Source organism: Crotalus tigris, unplaced genomic scaffold (assembly GCF_016545835.1).
Source record: "Crotalus tigris isolate CLP2741 ecotype Arizona unplaced genomic scaffold, ASM1654583v1 scf7180000023637.1517150, whole genome shotgun sequence".
NCBI classification, from domain to species: Eukaryota; Metazoa; Chordata; class Lepidosauria; order Squamata; family Viperidae; genus Crotalus; species Crotalus tigris.
The window spans coordinates 66,230-88,966 of NW_024100094.1; the positions used below are offsets into that span (position 1 = coordinate 66,230).

General features: G+C 42.2%; 2 protein-coding genes across 2 annotated transcripts; both read left to right on the plus strand.

The window, feature by feature from the left end:
- The first annotated feature begins 10,634 nt into the window (after positions 1–10,634).
- Positions 10,635–14,203, plus strand: LOC120297606 (lysozyme C, milk isozyme-like). Its single transcript, XM_039320438.1, has 4 exons — positions 10,635–10,805; positions 11,573–11,734; positions 12,854–12,932; positions 13,907–14,203. The coding sequence occupies exons 1-4, from the start codon at positions 10,670–10,672 to the stop codon at positions 13,971–13,973; spliced, it is 444 nt and encodes a 147-aa protein (XP_039176372.1). The 5' UTR covers positions 10,635–10,669; the 3' UTR covers positions 13,974–14,203.
- A 3,995-nt stretch (positions 14,204–18,198) lies between these two features.
- LOC120297607 (lysozyme C, milk isozyme-like) lies at positions 18,199–22,352 on the plus strand. The gene is made up of 4 exons (XM_039320439.1): positions 18,199–18,334; positions 19,097–19,258; positions 21,043–21,121; positions 22,097–22,352. The coding sequence occupies exons 1-4, from the start codon at positions 18,199–18,201 to the stop codon at positions 22,161–22,163; spliced, it is 444 nt and encodes a 147-aa protein (XP_039176373.1). The 3' UTR covers positions 22,164–22,352.
- Positions 22,353–22,737: the final 385 nt, after the last annotated feature.

Consider the following 22,737-nt stretch of genomic DNA (forward strand, 5'->3'; position numbering starts at 1 on the left):
TAGTGAGACAAGCAGGGAGAGATCGTTTGTGAAGCCTCCAATTATAGGATGAGTAAGAAAGTGGCTGCAGGAGCAGATCATTAAATGGAAAACTTTTAAGCCAGCAATCAGCATTTAAAAGCAAATCATAAAGACATTATGTGGTCAACAATTACAGTTATCTAAAACTTACTCTGCTGTGTGACCTGAGACATTCTAAGGTTTTGGGCAGTGTTATGTCCCAAGCCTTGCAAACGGGCTCGGGGCATTTGCAGGCAGTCCCGGGCAGGTGCAAGCTGCCCGGGACCAGACAGGCTGTCACCAGCGCCTGTGCGCATGTGCGGGTGCTGGCGCGGGAAAAGTAACACATTGACCCGGGAATTGCCTATATAAGAGGCTGGGAGCTTTTGGACGTTGCTGAAGCCTTCACCTGTAAGCTGAACCCAGAATAAAAGAAAACCTGAGAACTACAACTGCTTCTCGTGTCTGCTTTTCGCCAAGGACTCAACACTGGCGACGAAGGTGGGATCGCCTTACATCGCCTGGAAAGGAAGAGGTGTAAGCTTACCCAAGTGAGTCCTGAGCGGCGGAACGGCGTTGACTCGGCAGCTGCCCGCCAATCCAGTGCGCATTCGGGGGTAGGCTGGCTGATAGACCTGTCTCCTGAAGATGGCAAAGGTTGGAAGGCTTTCGGAGTTCGACGTCTCACATCCAGAGCGGTGGGAGTCCTACGTAGCCAGGGTGGAAACCTACCTCAAGGTGAACCAAGTGAGGGAAGAGAGCTTGAAGGCTGCCACCCTGCTTTGTGTCTGTGGTCAAGACGCCTTCGAAATCGCAGAGAATCTTGCAGCACCTGTCCCATTAGAGTCTGTCAGCTACGCAGATCTAAAGAAGCTACTGAAGGAGCACTTCCAGCTCAAGATGTCCGTCATAGCATGGCGCCACACCTTCGAGCAGAGGGATCAACGATCTGGAGAGTCGGCCAAAGAGTACATCGCCACATTGAGGAAGGCCGCCAAGCACTGCGAGTTCAAGGACCTCAAAGAACGACTGAGGGACCGATTTGTGTGCGGCTTAAGGCATCGAGATCTACAACAGAGGCTTTTCGCCAAAGAAGACTTGTCCTTCCAAGATGCTTTAAGAGAGGTCACCGCAGAAGAAGCAGCAGGCGGCGCCATCAAGAACATGCGGCCGATCAGGAACAGTCCAGATGTTGCATCCGTGCGCCAAGAGGACGTCCAAGGGAACTCCGAGGAGGATCCGGACGAGGAAGTCGACCGTCTCCACCCCACGAAGGAAGGGAATCAGAAAGGAATCTCTGCAGCTCCCCTCAAGTGCATCGGCTGTGGAGGTCGCCACAGGAGAACCGACTGCAAGTTCCGCTCCGCTATCGGCTGGCGTGCGGGAAACAAGGACATATCGCAGCTGTGTGTCTGGGCCGACGAAAGGTACAACCTCAGGAAGAACTGCGCCTGAAAGGTACCAGGGTCCCTAGCCAGAATAGGGTAGGTTTTTGCGCTTCGCGAAGGAGCATCTTCAGGACAGGCACACACAAGCCCATTAAGAAAAAGCTGTCACTCAAGGTGAAGCTACAAGGGGTTCCATTAACTATGGAACTAGACACGGGGTCTGCCCTTTCAATCATAACCTTGCATACATTTAGGAAGATTTGTTCCGGCAGTGGAACTCAGGCCAATTAAGGCCTTCTGACATTGTGTTAACAGACTTTCAAAACTCGAGAGTGTATGTTAAGGGGGAGGCCACCCTTAACGTACAGTATAAGAATTTTGAAGGTCCACTAGACCTATTAGTAGTAGGGGGTGAACGAACGAGTCTCATAGGACTCGATTGGTTTGAAGCCTTGGGGATACACGTCACGGGGCTCAACAGCTTACAAACACTCGACCTACAGGAAGTCTGCAAAGAATTTGCAGATGTCTTCAGCCCCCAGCTGGGCACATTCAAGGGACCCCCTGTGTCCTTAAAACTAGACCCCACTGTCACTCCCATTAGAATTAAAGCAAGAAGGGTCCCTTTTGCTTTAAAGAGTAAAATTGACACTGAGTTAGACAAACTGATCCAACAGGGAATTCTAGAACCTGTTGATTCCAGTCCTTGGGAGACCCCCATTGTCACGCCTCTAAAGGCAAATGGGGACATTCGCATTTGTGCTGATTACAAATGCACTCTTAATAAGGCATTGCAGCAACATGCCTATCCTGTTCCTGTGGTCAGTCATATTCTGGCCTCCCTCAAGGGGGGGCGCGTTTTTGCAAAGCTTGACCTAGCTCAAGCGTATCAACAGCTGCCTGTTGATGATGATGCTGCTATAGCTCAGACTATTGTGACCCACAGAGGAGCCTTTAAGGTAAAAAGGCTACAGTTCGGAGTGAATGTCGCTCCTGGGATTTTCCAAAGCGTAATGGAAAACACACTACAGGGCATACCGGGGGTTTGCCCCTACTTTGATGATGTCTTAATTGCAGGAGACTCCACACACATTCTAGCTGAAAGGCTAAGGGCTGTTCTGTTAAGATTCAGGAAAACAGGCCTCAAGCTCAAAAAAGACAAATGCAAGATTGGGGTGCCTTCTACTGAATTTCTGGGGTTCAAAATTGATGCTGCTGGGATTCACCCTGCTGAATCCAAACTAACTGCCATTTTAGAAGCACCTAGGCCAAAGTCTAAGGCCGAACTTCAGGCCTTTCTGGGCCTCCTGAATTTCTACAATTCCTTTCTTCCACATAAAGCTAGTGTAGCTGAGCCTCTTCACAGGCTATTAGACAAACAAGCAGTGTGGCAGTGGTCACAAACACATGAGGCTAGTTTCAATGAGGTCAAGGCCTTACTCACTTCTAACAGTGTACTTGCACACTTCAATGAGTCCCTTCCTGTGTGCATCGCTTGTGATGCTTCCCCTTACGGGGTAGGAGCTGTCCTGAGCCACCTCAGGTCTGACGGAACTCAGGTTCCTGTTGCATATTACTCCAGAACACTGTCTTCTGCTGAACGCAACTACGCTCAGATAGACAGGGAGGCTCTGGCTGTTGTTGCTGGAATTAAAAAATTCCATGATTTTTTGTATGGCAGGCATTTCACGGTCTTCACTGACTATAAGCCTCTGCTGGGACTGTTTACTACACGTAAGCAAACTCCCCAAATCATTTCCCCTAGAATGCTTAGGTGGTCTATTTTTCTGTCTGCATATGATTTTTCTTTACTCCACAAGCCTGGGAAAGAAATGGGCCATGCTGATGGCCTCAGTAGATTGCCCCTGCCAGTAGTAGAAGCTGACCCTGCGCCAGCTGTCAACATTCTATCCATCCAAGCCTTGTCCGAGTCTCCTCTGAATGCCAGGGATGTTGCCGCTGAAACAGGCACAGATCGCACACTTTCACGTGTCCTTTCTTGGGTTTTGTCTGGATGGCCTGAGCACTGCCCTAGTCCTGAGTTTCAGAGTTTCTGGTCCAAAAGGAACGAGTTGTCCACTTCTCAGGGTTGTCTGCTTTGGGGAAACAGAGTTGTCATTCCCACCTCAATGAGGACTAGGATCTTAGAGTCCCTCCACGAGGGTCATCCTGGCATTGTTCGCATGAAGGCCCTTGCGCGCAGCCACTTGTGGTGGCCTGGTTTAGATAAGGACATTGAGGCTAAGGTGCATGCATGCCACCTGTGCCAGCGCTCTCGCCCAGAGATGCCCCAAGCTCCTGTGCATAGATGGGAGGATACACAGTCCCCATGGTCTAGGGTGCACATTGACTACGCTGGGCCCTTTCAGGGCCAGTTCTTCTTGGTCCTCATTGACAGTCATTCAAAATGGCTTGAGGTTGTACCTGTCTCATCCACCACCACTGCAAAGACTATTCAGGTACTGAGGGAGATTTTTGCTGCACATGGGCTCCCAGATGTCATTGTGTCTGACAACGGGCCTCAATTTACTTCCTCCGAATTCCAAGCTTTCTTACAGGCTAACATGATTCGTCATGCCACGTCTGCACCCTTCCACCCGTCCACCAACGGTATGGCTGAACGCATGGTCCGCATCACAAAGGATGCCTTGAAAAGACTCACCTATGGGGACTGGCATCACAGGTTGGCTGACTTTCTCCTTTCTTACCGCACCACACCGTCCACTTCTACAGGGAGAAGCCCAGCTGAACTTCGCTGGGGGCGCAAACTTACTACGAAGCTTGACCGGTTGCATCCGGACAGACTGCCTTCATCTACCTCACATCCTAGGGCACCTAGACAACTACTTGTGGGTGCCCCGGTTTGGACTCGCAATTACGGGCCTGGTCATACCTGGGTCCCCACTTCTATTTCCAGGGTCACAGGTCCTCTATCCTACGAGGTAGCCCTGGACAACGGTCGTGTCCTGCGCCAGCACATCGACCAACTCCGCCCTAGGCAGGGTCTTCCAGCTGAGACTCCTGGGTCTTTTCCAGGGGGGGGGACCCTTTGGAGCAAAGGGAAGGGCACAAGCTGCTGCCCACCTCCAATGATGGAGCCACAAACGGCCCATTCCAAGATTCCGCGAGTGCCCCAAACAGGAATTCATGGGGCTTACCCAATCATCAGGCATTCACACCTACTCCACCCAGGGAGTCACCCCGGGGGCACAATCACTATTCATTTACACCACACAGCACTCCAATCAGGGAGGATACCCGGGAGGGTCCCAATAAATCATACCCCGCAAGAGAGCTGGCACATAATCCCCAGAGTTGGCCTGATCTTACCCCAAGTCCTACAGGGGGTCAAACGTACAGGGAGGTGGTCGTGGAACCAAGTCCCGACCATAATACCTCTAGCCCAAATCAGGGAGTAACTGAGTTTTGGGAAGGCACAGAAACCCACACAAACCCGGACACAGAACGGGGCTTAGGGGATGGACAGCCTCCTGACAGGTCTTGGATGGACCTAGGAGGTTCTACAGAGACGCCCAGCAGTGGCTATCACTTCAAGGGGCCCGAGGGCCTACAGCTAGGCGGGTCAACCAGGTCACAAAGTGACAGAAGCCCTGGCCTGATGAGCCTGGTGGGCAAGCAAGCAGGCCAGGCATTGGGGCACAGTCCTTGGAAGACACCAAGGCAAGATAAGGAGAACAGGCACACGTCTCCCCTCAGTCGGGGAACACCTGTCAGAAACCCAGAGCTGAGAAGGTCACAGAGAGCAAGGAAATCTCCTAAGTACTTAGAGGATTACATAACATTGCTGGCTAAACTAAGCCAGTAAACAGTAGGAGCACTGGGGAGTAGAACACTACATCAAGAAATAATTGTATGTTGGTAGTAGTCTTAGCCCGGGGGAAAGGGGTGTTATGTCCCGAGCCTTGTAAACGGGCTCGGGGCATTTGCAGGCAGTTCCGGGCAGGTGCAAGCTGTCCGGGACCAGACAGGCTGTCGCCAGTGCCCGTGCGCATGCGCGGGTGCTGGCGCGGGAAAAGTAACACATTGACCCGGGAATTGCCTATATAAGAAGCTGGGAGCTTTTGGGCATTGCTGAAGCCTTCACCTGTAAGCTGAACCCAGAATAAAAGAAAACCTGAGAACTACAACTGCTTCTCATGTCTGCTTTTCGCCAAGGACTCAACAGGCAGGATTGCTCATCCAATACTTGGGACCTTAAATCACTTCAGCCCTGGCTAACATGGACTCTGGCAAGTTTATGTGAGAGTCCATAGTATCGATTGGGCATCAGTGGCATGTAGGCTTTATTATGAGAAATAGAAAATCAGGATTATTTTAGCTAAAGCAATTATTTTCCTTTGATTTTAACTTGGGGGGGGAGGAGATTTATTGAAAAATCAGCTCACTTTGAAACTTCCTTAATCTCTTGAAATAGAGTTACATCATCAAAAATAAATAAATAAACATTCGTGAGGTAGAAAGGAAAGCATTCTTATTCTTCCTTCAAGGGTTGGCTGGCAAAACAACTGCCAAGGAAGAGATCTGTCACATTGGACTCGGGGCTGCAACCTCTGAGATTGATGATCCTCCACTTCTCTTCCCCCTCCTGTCACGAAAGTGATACTTCTTATATAACCAACATTTAACAACTTGGTTCTATGCTTGTACTTCACATGTTCAGAAGAACAGGTTTCTTTGGATGCAAATGATGATTTTTGGATGGAAAAGAGAAAACAAGCTTGCTTTTTAAGATCTTCAAAAATTGCTTCAATAAAATGAGTTTTGTGCATTATGACCTGCCTTCTTTCATGCTTTATTTCTTTTTCATCTTTCATTATTCTCACATAAGCTAGCAATCTTTCCTGTGGCAGGGGAGACATGTGTAACACATCATTGGTCCAAAGCTTGACTTTATTTAACAGCGATCCTGATGCATTTTTTTCATACAATATTAGTAACCTATCTTGAAATTATTATGTGAAAACTCTAAATTAGTATCGAAGGCCAGACAATTTCTAGAGTTAATATCCCAGTACTTTTGTTCTATAGTATTAAGGTGACCAACTTTTTTACAATGAAAAGGAGGACACAAATAAATTGAAGAAAAAAATATCGTAAATAAAAGAAACATTTTATTCATTGCAACAATAATACAGAATACACTATAATACGATAAATGCATAATAAAAAACATTTGTAACAATAACATTTTATATTGTAATTATGCTTACATGCCGCGCCCCCGCCCGCAGCTGCCTCACCAGCACTGCTGCCCCGCCATGTAGAGTGGACCCCACGGCTCCCAAAGCACCAGCTGTGCCGGCTCCGGTCCCGGGGGGCGGCCTGCTGTCAACATACCCCGCCTGCAGCTGCCCCATCAGCACCACCGCCCACCCTGCACAGCCCTGTGTAGAGCAGGCCACGTGGCTCCCACAGCACGGGGGGCAGTTGGCCACTGCTGCCCCTCACACCCCCGCCCACAGAGCTCCGCCGCCCCTGCCTCTTGCTCCCACAGCCCTTATTGCCCTAGCAGGGCCAAAGATCAAGAGAAAGTTACTGTGGCATCGCTGCTCCAGTCTCCTCCAGGTATCTTCAGGACTAACTAGGAGAAGGTGTAGTCGGGTAGCAGGGAGAGGTGCAAAGTTCCTGCTAATTCGTCTTCACTGCAGACAACTTACATGTGCAAAGTTTGCTGGCCAGGTGTTTTGGCATGCTCAGCAGCAATTCCTATTGGCTTTTGAAAGCCAATAGGGGGAGTAGCACAGCTCATGCAAAAGTTGAAAAAAAACCCATCAAAAAAAGGTGCTGGAACGCCGTTCTGAGCGTTCTATGAAAAAAAAAAGCCCTCAGATTAGTCTTTAAATATCAAAAAGGAGTACATGTAGGAGGACACTTTTTAAGGGTGAACAGAACTCACAAAAGGAGGACTGTCCTCTCTAAAGGAGGACAGTTGGTCACCTTAACAGTATCAGGAAAACAAATGTCTGAATTTGGAATTTGGTGGCCATTTTCCTCCCATCAGTTTACCTTTCAAATTGCAAAGTGTCCAAATAAGGAGGCAACATCAGTAGAACAAAATAGAATGACTATTTGATTTAGGGGAAAACACCTAGGGATTCAATTTCTTAAAACACTCCACCCTCCCACTATACTGCTTCTACAGTGATCTATTATATCCTGAAAATGCAGTTTACCTTTTTTATATAAATTTTATTAAAAATATTAAACAAAACGATAGAAACTAAAACAAACTAATATAAGTAAGGAAGAAGAAAAAAGAAGACGAAAGCAAAGAGAAACCAGAAAAATGCAAGAAAGGAGAAAAAATGAAGAAAAACAGAAAACAAAGAAAATGGTTTCTGGTAACTTTACAGCAGTTATAAACACAATTCTATTTTAACTTTTCTTTCTAAAATTATATCATATTGCTCTTCTTTCAATAATCTATCCTAATTATCAAAACCCTAAATCATTTTTACCCACAAATCCCATAAGAAGTTTCCAGTCACCAATAAATATAGATAAGATCTTTTCTCTAATCAAAGAAATCAATTTATCCATTTCAGTGAAATTTATCTACCAGCCATTCCTTCATAGTGGATTTTACTATAGTGGATGATGCATGCCATGATGCATCCACACCTGCAATAGACTATTGATCTATAAAACCATCTGTATCAAAATATGCACCTGAATCCAATTTTTTCTAGCTTTTTTCTCTCCTAAGCATGATAAAATGTCCCCTCATGTTGTTCACATTTCCAATATGCATTTGAAGAGTCTTGGTAGATTCTGGAACATTTTTCTGACATCAAGTACCAGTGAGACATCGTTTTATAAAAATTCTCTTTCAGTTCATAACACAATCTAAATTCAAATCTTTTAACCATATATTTTCCCACTGACCATCTGTATATTATAACCAAAATTCTTGGCCCAGTGTTTTATTGAAAAGCTCAACTGGAGGAATTTTCTCATTGAAATTTCCTGTGTAAATAAAGAGAAGCATGATTGCAGGCTGCTGGAGAGAGGATTGATGGACACAGTGGAAGATGAGGTACAAATAGGGTGTAAATAAATGAAAAATGTTGTTATACATACACTGCTGGGTTTGGCTTATGGCCATTCCCACTCTCACAGCCCTGGTCAAGAGCCATATTCAAATCATTTTCAAGCGAACATTGAGGAACAACCAGAGAGCGAATTAATTTAAAATAATAGCAAAACTTCACTACAATGTACATTTGCTCTTTCTCATACACACACACACACACACACACAGAGAGAGAGAGAGAGAGAGAGAGAGAGAGAGGGAGAGAGAGAGAGAGAGAGAGAACCACTGGTCCAAAATTATCCACATCCTTCTCGACTAGGATGGCAGGCACTCATCAGAAGCCACCGGACTTGTTCCAAAGACTTCTGAAAGAGTAGATTGGCTTGTGGACCCTTTTATCACCCAAAATCTTTGCTTGTTTGTTTTGCTTTCTTGATTGACAAGATTGGCAGCTATTCTTACCTTGTGGTTTTTCAAGTCTGGTAGCCATTGATGGGATTTTGGTGGGGGGGGGAGGTCATGTACTCAGGCCCAACTTCTTTTGTCCAGTTCAGATTATATTTATTTTCTTTTGCTTCCTTGTTGACTTGGTTCTTTCTTAACTCCCTTCCCTAAGATATGTTTTAGACAAGATTCCTAGTTTTTCTCCACCCAGCTTATGTGTCTACTTCCTCCTTAGCCATGGAAGCTTCAGCCTAGCTTCACGGTGTCCCCTCATATTTCCAAAATTTATCTACAACAAACTGTTAAAAAAGGAGGTGAAGGGGGAAGAGGAAGGAGTTTTAATTTTTATACACTGGGAACTGAGTTGAAATTTCAGTCTTTGAAATGGATTTGTTCATTTGTCATAACTTATATTTCTTTGAATGCAACTTAAAACAAATGATAATAATTTAAAACCCTGCAAAAAAGGGGCAAAATACACAAACATTCATGACAACGATTCAAATTCACTGTCCCAGTCAACAAGGAAGCAGTAAGATGCTCAAGGTCTTTCAAAAGAGAGCAGAATTGAAGTTGTGTGGATCTTGGAGAAGCCAGATTCTTGCTTCATGGGATCCAAAAGATATTACTGTTTAGGCCATATCTGAGATATGCTAATCTAATTAGATCTTATTAGATAGATCAGTGGTTCCCAACCTTTAGGGCTTGGAGGCCCAGTGGGGTGAGGGAAAAGGAACCAGCCTGCTGCTCAAACAAATCAAACTGTGTGCCTGGGTTTGTGCACCGGCCAGCTGCTCACATGGCCCGGTTCTGAACAGGCCACAGCCCAATAGTGGACCATGGCCCAGGAGTTAGGGACCACTGAGAGAGAGAGACAAAATTGGAGATGAGGCAGTCCTGCAGATGAGGTAGTCTTATGACCACGAAGGGCTCTTGCAGATAAAAACCAAAAAAACATATGGCAACTGAATTGACTTATGCCCATCCCTGCTTGTGCTGTCTACTTCTGGATTACATGTAGATTCTAAGTAGTATTTCAGGGCAGGCTATATGACGTTCACTTCAATGGCCCATACCGTGAATAAGTTACAGAATCCAGTTGCAGAATTCAGCAATTTCAGATCATGATGGAGAAAAATCTATTTGGTTACAGGGAGTTAAGACTTGATGATACATATAAAAAGGGTATAACAGCAATAAAACTAAGAAATAAAATAACAGTTCACTGGGTTATTTCAATATGTTTCATTACTCCACAAACTTCATCAGACAAAAAAATATATATACACTGAAACCAGAATAATATTGAAATGAACAAGTAGGAATCCCAACTAAAGGTTGAGTTCCCCAGAGACAGAGGAATGTCAATGGGATAGAGATCTGAAAAATCAAGAAGGCAACAGTCACCACATAATAAAAGCCTCCCAAAAGTAACTTTTTCACATACATCACATGTAAGACAAATAAAAAAGTTTGGAACTTCAGTCACACAGTTGAAACCACACTTGTTCATTGATCCAGCTTCTGTCAAGGGGCTAAAAATGCTGTCCATTATTTGTTGGTTTTGGCTTCTGATAAAATTGAAAATGATAATTATTATTTCTCTTTGATCTTTGCCCTCAGCACACCCTGCTTATCAGTCCATATTAACCTCAGATGGGGGAATTATTGCTACATACTTTGTTTACCGTCTTTCCAGAGGTGCCAGTTTCTCACGCTATGACTATAAAATCCCGTAGCTGTCCTAGAGAAGTCAGACATCATCTTCCAAGGAGCTGCAGCAATGAAGGCACTAGTGCTCGCCCTCTTCTTCCTCTTCATTGCAGCCAATGAAGCCAAAGTATACTCCAAATGTGAACTGGCTAGAATTCTGAAACGAAATGGCATGGATGGATATTACGGCTATGCCTTGGGCAACTGTGAGTTTACTCTCTTTTTCTCTCTGCCTGAGCAAGATCCAGGTTTACAAGGGGGGATCCAAAATGGGGCAGATCTTTCAAGAATAAGTTCCATCAACTTTCCCAATGAATATTTTGAATGTTCTTAGAATGAGAATACATGCTTTCTTCCCATCTCAAATGATTAGGGAAAGCTCACGCTTCTCCCAGCACTAATAAGGTGAATTTATCAAGGTGAATTTGTTGCCTGATTGGGACAATTGCAGAACAGGGATGTGGTTATACCACCTTGGTCTCTGTACTGTCTGTTTACAATTATGACTTAGTCAATATTTTATTTACAATATTTTATTTATTTACTTAAGAATAAAGGGTTATCCCTACCAGGATAAACATCCTCTCAAAGACAAGGTCTTTCAAATTCTACCAAATCATTTAAATTCAGTATACGATTGAAGGGGCCACCACAGAAAATTTTCTACATATAAAATGCACAATGAAAAAGTACCTGCTCCCAGGAAGACTGGCATTAGGAAGAGAAAAGAAAGGAGAGGTGGCTTTGTGTGCAATTAAGAACTCCAGGAATATCTTGGAGACAGGAGTCAGATTTATTCCAAGTTCCCTGAAGGTTTCCAAAATGTATTGGATTTCTTGAGTCCTTCCTTGAGGGAAGAATAAGAAGATAGTTAAGCATTGTGTTATAAATGCTCTTTTTAAAAAAAATAGGATAGCCTTTTCATTTACAGCACAGACCTTTTATAACCCATTCCCTATTTGGTTTTTTCCAGGGATCTGTATGGCTTATTATCAGAGTAGATACAACAGCCGATTTGTGGGGCCTCGAACCTCAGATGGCAATCGCGAATATGGGATTTTCCAGATAAGCAGCCGTTGGTGGTGCAACAATTACCAGGGTCCCACAGCCAATGGCTGCAATACGCCTTGCAGTGGTAAGACACCTAGTGTGACAGGCTTCCAAAATTCTGTTATTATTATGTTCTACAACACAATGAGGTAATATGTACTCTTTGTAGTTTTGGGGATGGACAGGATTGATATTGACTCATCAACACTGTCTATGAAAATTGTTTTGAGTTCCTGCCTGGATCAACAGTGATAATATCTAGCCACTATGCTTTCTGTTGGCCTCTTAGCCTTCTTCTATTTAGTGTCCTGTTACCCAACCTGCCACAACTACCCTAGATTCCTTCACACAGATGTATCTTGCTTTCTGCCTGCAGAACAGTATTACCTAAAGAGCAAAAGGCTCATGTGTGATGAGTCCCCCTGTCCCACTCACAATCTCACACTCTTCAGCTTCCTAAAGATTTCATTTTTATTATTTTTATAAACAACTCAAGGTTGCATACATACATACATTCCTTCTTTCTTTTCCTAAAACAACTTAATTCTGTGAAGTGAGTTGGGCCGAAAGGAAATGACTGGCCCAAAGTCACCCTACCTACTTTCGGTTCCAAAGTGAGACTAGAACTCACAGTCTCCTGGTTTGTAGCCTAGAATCTTAACCACTAGACTGAACAGGCTCTCCATGTGCAATGAAAAGGGTTGCTTGGTAAGAGAGTCACATGATCCTATCTTTACAGTAATTAGTCAATATCTTTCCAGAGGAACCAGTTCAAGACAGCAATTTCATCTCACTCAGTTAAGGAGCCCAATCCAGTGTTTTCTGCCCTTTGTCAGAACTTAGGATTTAAGTGAGAGAGTTCCTCTCTTGCGCCTTTCCAAGAATGCAATAATACTGTCAGGAAGTCTTCATATCCATATTCAACTCCAAAGTGAAAACAAACTCCTAGTACTCTACACTTTTCAAACTTGTTACTCTACATGGTTAGAGCAGGAGGAAAGGTATTTCATGGTTTATGCCAGCTGTTTTAAATAGTAGCTTATACTGCTAATGATATGAATGTATTGCACATGGTGCATAACTATTGATGTCCTAAAGGACATTTGGGTAAGAATCTGCTTTAAATAATAAGTTTATGCAAATCTTTGGAAATACTTTTGAAGCATCTGGAGTTGGATAAATTCTAATTTGCCTCTTTCGGCAGCTTTCCTAACTGATAACATCACAGCTGATATTGCTTGTGCTAAGAGAATTGTGCGTGATCCCCTAAGGATGAATGCCTGGTGAGTCAATCTCTCTATACTTGATCTTAGCCAAAAGGCCATTTGTAACATTGGGTAGCAACTGAACTTGTAGTCATGAAATTAAATTAAATTACTTTCTTTAGACTATTGTAAACCTTTTTAGCATTGGCAGTGAAATATACTTTCTGAATATCACAGATTGTATTTTATTGCTATACTTGCATTCTGATTGCTATAAAATATGGGTTTAGCAGTCTTTTGATTCCTGGATTTAAAGTAGCCTGAGACACAATTTAAAAGGGGGATATTGATGCTGGTTATAGCTGGATTTTTCCTTCCCAGTCATTTTACATCAATTTTGCACTTCTGTGCCTGTCAGTGGTTAAAAAATCTAGGGCTTAGTACCAAGTTGAAACAGGCAACAGAATTAGGCAGAGGGCCTTTTGAACAGCAGGATTCTAATTCCATGGATGAGCTGCATAGTATCAGAAAACTGGTAGGTAAAGAACCTAGTTTTGTGAGACGCCAGGAAAGATCATTTGTGAAGCCTCCAGTCATAGAATGAATAGTAAAGGGGGGCACAGCAGCAGATCATTAAATGGAAAACTTTTAAGCTGAGTATCTAGAAGCAAAGAATACAAATGTTATGTGATCAATAATGTGAATTATATAAAAATTATTCTGTGTGCTGTTCTAAAGAGAGTCCAAAGTATCTACTGGACATTAGTGGCATGTAAGCTTTATTGTGAAAAATAGAAAGTCAGGACTATTTTAGCTAAAACAATTATTTCAATCTGGAGGAAAGGAGATTCATTTAAACAACTAAGAAAAGAACTTTATTAGTCAATAAACAGGAAAGGCGAATGAGTGATAGTTGCCACTAGCTCACGGAGACATTTCCTGAATCTCTCCAAGTAGAATTACATCATCTGAAAAATGTTTTTAAAACTACCACATATGAGATCTATAAAGATATGAATTATGCTTATTTTTATTCTTATTCCTTTCTTAAGGGCTGGCTGGAAAAAGCACTGCAAAGGAACAAATCTGTCAAAATGGACCAGTGGTTGTCGACTCTGAGATTGATGATCCTGCATTTCTCTTCCTCCTCCTGTGATGAAAATGATATTATTTCTTATATAACCACACTGAACAGTTTAATTCTATGCCTGCATTCTACATATTGGGAAGAATGAGTTTGTTTGCACACAAACAATGATTTTTAAATGGTTTCTGGGTGGAAAAGAGGGAAAGACCTTGCTTTTTAAAATCTTCAAAAATTGCTTCAATAAAAAGAGCATTGTGCATTATGCCTTTTTCTGTTTCATGCTTTATTTTCTTTCATCCTTCATTATTCCAATGTAATTGAACTGGCTACCAATCATTCTTATGGCAGAGCAAATTTGCCAATGGTAAATGTCTATGGAGATTATCAGTCATCCAGGTCATGGTTGTCCCAAAGATGCTTTTTCACGAGGCAACTGGAATTGCTTGTTTTTCTTTGAAGACGTTTCACTTCGCATCCAAGAAGCTTCTTCAGCTCTGACTGGATGGTGGGGAATGGAAAAATTTATACTCCTTGCAGACAGCTGTTCATTAGCATTCTTTTGCCAATGGTAGATTGGCATACAAGGCCAGAGAAATTCTACCGTTTACATCCAGTTATATTAAAGCTTGGTTTTTGTTCTACGGTAAAAAAAAACTGATCTGCAAATTTAAAAGTTGGTGGCTATCTTCCTCCCATCAGTTTACTTGCCAAATACCAGAGCATTCAAACAAGACAGCAACATCAGCAGGTTAATGACACAGACCAAATTATTGTGATTTTTGCTGTTCCAAAGACCTTTTTGCATCTCTTCTCAAATTCTAGATATGCTAGTTTGCTAAATCTAGTCTACTTTGTACATCCTCAGTTCCAGGACACACAATAAATCATGGTCCAGTTGTGATACCTGCACATGCAGAAAGTTGAGAGACTGCTGGATACTCTGTTCAAGTAAACATATGGACAAACCCTCAAGAAGCAGATGACACAAAAAGCTAATGGCAGCTCCTGGCTAACTTGGGGAATACTAAGCAAGATTCAGCCTACAGAATCTCCCAGTTTGTAATAATTTCAAGCAGAAAGAATCCACACTCTTTTGTGTATATCTCACTCAATGGGAATTGACACACTGGATTTTAATAAGAACTGAGGGCCAAGCAATACTGTATTTGAAGAAACTAGCATAAGGAGGATTCAGTTTTTTTAATTTCAGCAGGGACTAGATAAGTCTTCAGTCAAAATTTCCCATAACCACTTGCAGGTCCATTTTGTTCCCAAAGATCTCCAAAGCCGTGCCTCAGAAATTCAGGAGCACTGAGGGTTCTTGTCAGGGGTTTTGAAATCAGAAAAGTAACCTATAACTTCAGAGGTAGGTATAAATTATACAAGTTATGTACCGTATATGCCGGTATACAAAGTGACCCGGCGTATAAGACGACCCCCGTCTTTGTCGCCGAGTTGCCTTCCTAGAACATCGTCTTATACGCCGGAAACTACCAGTATTTCCGGCGTATAAGACGACTCGGCGTATAAGATGACCCCTGTCTTTGACGCCGATTTTAACGCTTGCGGAAGTAGCTTTATACGCCGGCCTATACGGTATTTATGGTGAAATAATGGAACAAGTAGATGGATGTACCTTGGTAGAATATTTACTAACGATGAGAAAAAAGATAGAGGTTGTTTAGCCGATAGAAAGCTAATGTGTAGCATGTAGTCTATTGAGGGGATTATATATTTATTGATATAAGCAGAAAGATTTTGTAAGGTCCCAGTCCCTTACTTAAACTTGAGGTATTATATCAATCTAACCAGATAACCCAAGTGAAAACTTCTTGATCAAGCAGGACTTTATTTGATCAAATTAAGCAGCTGGGTGGCCAACAATCTGGAATGCTGGCAGAGCTATGTCCAGAAGTGCCATGTCTTAAAAAGTTGGTAGCATTGCTTTATAAAGTTTGTTAGCCAATGAAAATCAGACAACAGAGCCATTACATCATAAGAAAGACATCAATCATTCCTGTACACTCCCTTATTCCCTTCTTCAGTATATCACATCCAGGGCTTTTTTTTGTCATAGAACACCCAGAACGGAGTTCCGGCACCTTTTTTGGATGGAACCTTGTAGGGTAGGTAAGGCGGGTTGTATGACGTGTGTGAGTTCTGGCACCTTTTTTTTTAAAAAAAAAAAAGCACTGATCACATCCATTTACATGTTTCCCAAGCTTACATGAGATGTCTCTGGTGCAAAAGTTGATTACAAAAAGCAAGAAAGCAAGTTAGACTAAACAATTTCCCTTTGTTCCAGAACCCTTCAATTTGTATGGAAGAATGTTTCTGTTCATTTTAATACGTGGAACTGAGGGTTGGAGACATGAAATTAATCTCAGTGCAGCAGGAATGCTAACCTGAAGTACCTCTGTTAACAATTTCATGGTGAGATAAGATCAGGAAAGCATGAGTGACAGAAGGCATGTGGGTTGACTGCACCAGTGAGTGACCATTACAAAGTACATGGTAATGTGTTGTTTGTCCATCGATTTCGATGAGGACCTTGATAACTTGTAGATTATGGGCCATCAACGATGTGTCCGTAGGTGGCTGATAAGACCGATGTTAGCCCGGAATGTTCTACCACATACTGAACAAAGAAATGTAGATACTGTTACTTCAGCATTTACAGCTCTGGCTTTGCGGAGTGCTCGCTTCTCTTGTGCCAAGATTGTCCTTCTGTGTTCATATGTCTGACAACCCTGGTACACCAAGGTGCGCCATGTTGGTCGATCATGCGCCAGAAGTTCCCAAGAGTTGGTGTTAATATCCAGGGACCTGAGAGAGGCTTTCAGCGTGTCTTTGTATCACTTCTTTTGTCCCCCGTGCGATCTTTTTCCTTGAGACAGCTCACCATGTGTTTAGCTATTTAGGGATGCGATGATCTGGCATCCTTACAACATGACCTGCCCAGCACATCTGGGCTTTCATCAACAGAGTGTAAATTGATGATAGGCCTGCTCTGGAGAGGACATCTGTATCTGGTATCTTATCCTGCCACCGGATCCTCAGAATTCTACGAAGGCAAGTCATGTGGAAGTAGTTCAGTTACCTAACATGCCTCCTGTACACTGTCCTGGTCTCACTAGCATACATCAGGGTAGTTAGCATTGCTGCCTGGTAAACTTTAAGCTTAGTAGCAAGGCTTATTCCACAGCAGTCCCACACATTAGTTCGCAATCTGCCAAATGCAGAACGGTAATGTACTTTGATTTGGGTGGGTGATTTGTTCATAAAGAGACAATGAATGAGGATCAACTGCAAAATTTTAAGGAAATGTACTTGCCCAGAGAGCTTGTAGAAACCAGCAACAATTATAATTCATGCTTATTTGAGCTGACAATGTTAGGACATTAGATCTAGAGACTTAAAACCCATTCCTATTTATCAACTGCATGTCAGAAAGATGGCTGAAAGAGAAAGACTGGCCCAAGATAACCCAGGACTGGGACTGAGTCTCCTGGTTTCAGATCAGATTAATAAAATCCATCTACACGGTCATGGAATCTGGATAAAGACTTGATGACTCGTCCAAGAATTGTAAAATGGCAATAAAACCAAGAAATAAAATAGAATTCACTGGGTTATTTCAATATGTTTTCATTACTCCACATCATTACAAACAAAAAAACATACATTAAAACCAGAGTTGTATTGAAACAAACAAATAGAAACGTCAAACAAGTGTCAGATGCCCCAGAGAGAAAAGAATGACTTCAGGACAAGGGTCCGAAAAGTCAAAGCTGCAGTCAACACTTAGTAAAGGTCCTGTTCCTATTTCACATATATCACATGCGAGACACATTAAAGAATTGGGGCTTCAATCACACAGTTGAAACCACCACTTGTTCATTTCTAGCACCTCTCATACAGATTCTCTTGATCCAGAATCTATCCAGTGGCTAAAATGCCCTTCCCAACCACTATTAGTTGAGTTTAATCTTCCGATGAAATTGAAAATGGCAATTATTTCTTTCTCCTTTTTGAAAATGGGAACTACATCAGCTCTGTTCCAGTCCTCTGATAGTTCTCTTTGATCTTTCTCTCAGCACTCCCTGCTTCTTACTCTAAAATAACTTCAGATAGGGAATAATTGCTACATACTTTGTTTGGCAGCTCTCCAGAGGTGCCAGTTCCTCAAGCTCTGACTATAAAACCCAGTAGCCATCCTGGAGAAGTCAGACATTGTCTTCCAAGGAGCCGACAACAATGAAGGCTTTAGTGCTCACCCTCCTCTTCCTCCTCATTGCATGCAGTGAAGCCAAAATATACACCAAATGTGAACTGGCTTCAAGTCTGAAACAAAATCGCATGGATGGATATTTTGGCTACAGCTTGGGCAACTGTAAGTTTACTCTCTCTTTCTCTCTATTTGAGCAAGATCCAGATTTCCAAGAGGGAGGCCAAATGGAGCAGATCTTTTCAAGAATAACTTCAAGCAGCCCTTTTTAATGTTCTTAGAACAAGGAGATATGCTTTCTTCTTGACCCAAATGACTGGGAAGACCTCACACACCACCTGCAATAATACTCTCATTCTTACGACGCTGATCAATCTCTGGTTTGTTGCCTGATTGAGACAACTGCAGAACTGAGGTATGGTTATACCGCCTTGGTATATTGTCTTTTTACAATTATGGCTTAGCCCACATTTTATTTACTCTCTTAAGAATAAGAGATAGCCCTGTCAGGATCAGCATCCTCTCAAAAGTTAGATATTTCAAATTCCACCAAATCATTTAAATTCCATATACTACTGAAGTAGCCATCACAGAAGATTTTCTACATGTGCAGTTTGGCAGAAGATGCACAATAAAAATGTACCTCTTGCCTGGAAGGCTGGAATTAAGAAGAGGGGAGAAAGGAGAGGTGGCTTTATGTGTCCTTAAGAATTCCAGGAATATCTTGGAGACAAGTATCAGATTTATTCCAAATTTCCCTGAAGGTTTCCAAAATGTTTTGGAGGTCTTGTGACCTTCCTTGGTTGTGGAAAGGATGAGAAGATGGTTAAAAATTGTGTTTTAAATATTCTATTTAAAAAATCAGGATAGCTGTTTCATTTATAACATTGGTCTTTTATAGCCCATTCTCCATTTGCTTTCTTCTAGGGATCTGTCTTGCTTTTCATGCGAGCAAGTACAACACCCATCTTGTGATTGGGCCAAACAAGGATCGCGGTAGCAACTATGGGATATTCCAGATAAACAGCCGCTATTGGTGCAAAAGTAACCAGGGCCCTACAAATAATCTCTGTCATAAGCCTTGCAGTGGTAAGACACGTCTGTCAAAGCTTTGACATACTTTCAAAATTCTGTTCTTATAATGCTCTACAACACAAGGAGGTAGTGTGCCTGTACACCCCTTGTAGTGCTGGTTTCAGGATCTGATTTACTATGTCAATAATAATAATAATAATAAAGTTGGAAGGGACCTTGGAGGTCATCTAGTCCAACCCCCCACTCACGCAGGAAACCCTATACCATTTCGGACAAATGGCTGTCCAGTCTGTTCTTAAAAACTTCCAGTGTTGGAGCATTCACCGCTTCTGGAGGCAGGTTGTTCCACTGGTTAATTGTTCTGTCAGGAAGTTTCTCCTTAGCTTCTCTCCTTGATTAGTTTCCACCCATTGCTTCTTGTCCTGCCTTCAGGCGCTTTGGAAAATAGCTTGACTCCCTCTTCTTTGTGGCAGCCCCTGAGATATTGGAACACTGCTATCATGTCCCCCCCTTATCCTTCTCTTCTTTAAACTAGACATACCCAATTCCAGTAGCCGTTCTTTATATATCAAATCAAAATTTTGTAGGGATATTCTAGTCCTTCTTTTTCTCCTTTGTTGCTCTCTATAGGGGATTGCTCTCCATGAGAATTGACAAGGAATCACCAACACTGTCTCTCAAACTTGTTTTGAGTTGATGTTTGGGTCAACGGTGTTCATATCTAGCCACTGTGTTTTCAGGCCTCTTAGCCTTCTTCTGTTTAGTATCCTGCTACCCAACTTGTCACAACTACTCTAAATTCCTTCACACAGGTGTATCTTGCTTTCTGTTCCCAGAACATCCACCAGAGTACTATCTAAAGAGCAAAAGGCTCATATGTGGTCAGGTCCCGCTGTAAACCCACATTAACAATCTCACACTCTCTTCAGTGCTTCCTACAGATTTTTTTTTATACCACACTTTTATTATTTTTATAAACAACTCAAGGTTCGGTACTTACCTAATATTCCTTCCTCCTTCTCCTCCTGTTTTACTTAAAAGAACTTAAATCTCTGAAGTGAGTTGGGCTGAGGGGCTGTAACTGGCCCAAAGTCACCCAACCAGCTCTCATTTCCAGGGTGAGACTAGGGCTCACAGTCTCCTGGTGTGTAGCAGGGAGCCTTACCACGAGACCAGGGGTCTTCAAACTCAGCTGCAGGCACACTGGTTGAGGAATTCTGGGAGTTGAAGTCCATGAGTCATAAAAGGGCCAAGTTTGAAGACCCCTGCACTAGACTAACCTGGGTTTCCATGTGCAATGCAAAGGGTTGCTTGATAAAAGAGCCACCTGATCCTGTCTTCACTGTAATTAGTCAATCTCTTGCTTGAAGCACAAGTTAAAGGCAACAATATAAGCTCCAGAATCCCACCCAACTAAGGAACCTGATCCTATGTTTTCTGCCCTTTGCCAGAGAAATCTGATTCTTGGACACAGGTGAAAGATTTCTTCTCTCATTCCTTTCCAAGAGTGCAATGAGACTGTTGGGAAGTCAGCATATCCAGCATATTCAGCCCTACAGCTAAAACCGATTAGTGGTCCATTACACTTTTCAGAGTTATTACTCTGCATGGTTAGAGCATGAGAAGAGGCAGTTAATGGTCTACACCAGCTGTGTAAAAAAATAGGTTATACCATTCAGGACATGAATGTATTGCATAATGTATCTAACTAATGAAATCCTATCATTAAAGGGTCCATTGGGTAAGAATCTGCTTTAAATAATAAGTTTATGCAAATCTTTGGAAATACTTTTGAAGCATCTGGAGTTGGATAAATTCTAATTTGCCTCTTTCGGCAGCTTTCCTAACTGATAACATCACAGCTGATATTGCTTGTGCTAAGAGAATTGTGCGTGATCCCCTAAGGATGAATGCCTGGTGAGTCAATCTCTCTATACTTGATCTTAGCCAAAAGGCCATTTGTAACATTGGGTAGCAACTGAACTTGTAGTCATGAAATTAAATTAAATTACTTTCTTTAGACTATTGTAAACCTTTTTAGCATTGGCAGTGAAATATACTTTCTGAATATCACAGATTGTATTTTTATTGCTACACTTGCATTCTGATTGCTGTAAAATATGGGTTTAGCAGTCTTTTGATTCCTGAATTTAAAATAACCTGAGACACAATTTAAAAGGGGGATATTGATGCTGGTTATAGCTGGATTATTCCTTCCCAGTCATTTTATATCTATTTTGCACTTCTGTGCCTGTCAGTGGTTAAAAAATCTAGGGCTTAGTACCAAGTTGAAACAGACAGCAGAATTAGGCAGAGGGCCTTTTGAACAGCAGGATTCTAATTCCATGGATGAGCTGCATAGTATCAGAAAACTGGTAGGTAAAGAACCTAGTTTTGTGAGACGCCAGGAAAGATCATTTGTGAAGCCTCCAGTCATAGAATGAATAGTAAAGGGGGGCACAGCAGCAGATCATTAAATGGAAAACTTTTAAGCTGAGTATCTAGACGCAAAGAATACAAATGTTATGTGATCAATAATGTGAATTATATAAAAATTATTCTGTGTGCTGTTCTAAAGAGAGTCCAAAGTATCTACTGGACATTAGTAGCATGTAAGCTTTATTGTGAAAAATAGAAAGTCAGGACTATTTTAGCTAAAACAATTATTTCAATCTGGAGGAAAGGAGATTCATTTAAACAACTAAGAAAAGAACTTTATTAGTCAATGAACAGGAAAGGCGAATGAGTGATAGTTGCCACTAGCTCACGGAGACATTTCCTGAATCTCTCCAAGTAGAATTACATCATCTGAAAAATGTTTTTAAAACTACCACATATGAGATCTATAAAGATATGAATTATGCTTATTTTTATTCTTATTCCTTTCTTAAGGGTTGGCTGGAAAAAGCACTGCAAAGGAACAAATCTGTCAAAATGGACCAGTGGTTGTCGACTCTGAGATTGATGATCCTGCATTTCTCTTCCTCCTCCTGTGATGAAAATGATATTATTTCTTATATAACCACACTGAACAGTTTAATTCTATGCCTGCATTCTACATATTGGGAAGAATGAGTTTGTTTGCACACAAACAATGATTTTTAAATGGTTTCTGGGTGGAAAGGAGGGAAAGACCTTGCTTTTTAAAATTTTCAAAAATTGCTTCAATAAAAAAAGCATTGTGCATTATGCCTTTTTCTGTTTCATGCTTTATTTTCTTTCATCCTTCATTATTCCAATGTAATTGAACTGGCTACCAATCATTCTTATGGCAGAGCAAATTTGCCAATGGTAAATGTCTATGGAGATTATCAGTCATCCAGGTCATGGTTGTCCCAAAGATGCTTTTTCACGAGGCAACTGGAATTGCTTGTTTTTCTTTGAAGACATTTCACTTCGCATCCAAGAAGCTTCTTCAGCTCTGACTGGATGGTGGGGAATGGAAAAATTTATACTCCTTGCAGACAGCTGTTCATTAGCATTCTTTTGCCAATGGTAGATTGGCATACAAGGCCAGAGAAATTCTACCGTTT

Excerpts from the sequence above, each read along its gene's own strand:
- LOC120297606 (XM_039320438.1), top strand. The coding sequence starts at position 10,670 with ATGAAGGCACTAGTGCTCGCCCTCTTCTTCCTCTTCATTGCAGCCAAT. Across the intron at positions 10,806-11,572 it reads CGGCTATGCCTTGGGCAACT|GGATCTGTATGGCTTATTAT; the intron begins GTGAGTTTACTC and ends GGTTTTTTCCAG. Across the intron at positions 11,735-12,853 it reads CTGCAATACGCCTTGCAGTG|CTTTCCTAACTGATAACATC; the intron begins GTAAGACACCTA and ends CTCTTTCGGCAG.
- LOC120297607 (XM_039320439.1), top strand. The coding sequence starts at position 18,199 with ATGAAGGCTTTAGTGCTCACCCTCCTCTTCCTCCTCATTGCATGCAGT. Across the intron at positions 18,335-19,096 it reads TGGCTACAGCTTGGGCAACT|GGATCTGTCTTGCTTTTCAT; the intron begins GTAAGTTTACTC and ends GCTTTCTTCTAG. Across the intron at positions 19,259-21,042 it reads CTGTCATAAGCCTTGCAGTG|CTTTCCTAACTGATAACATC; the intron begins GTAAGACACGTC and ends CTCTTTCGGCAG.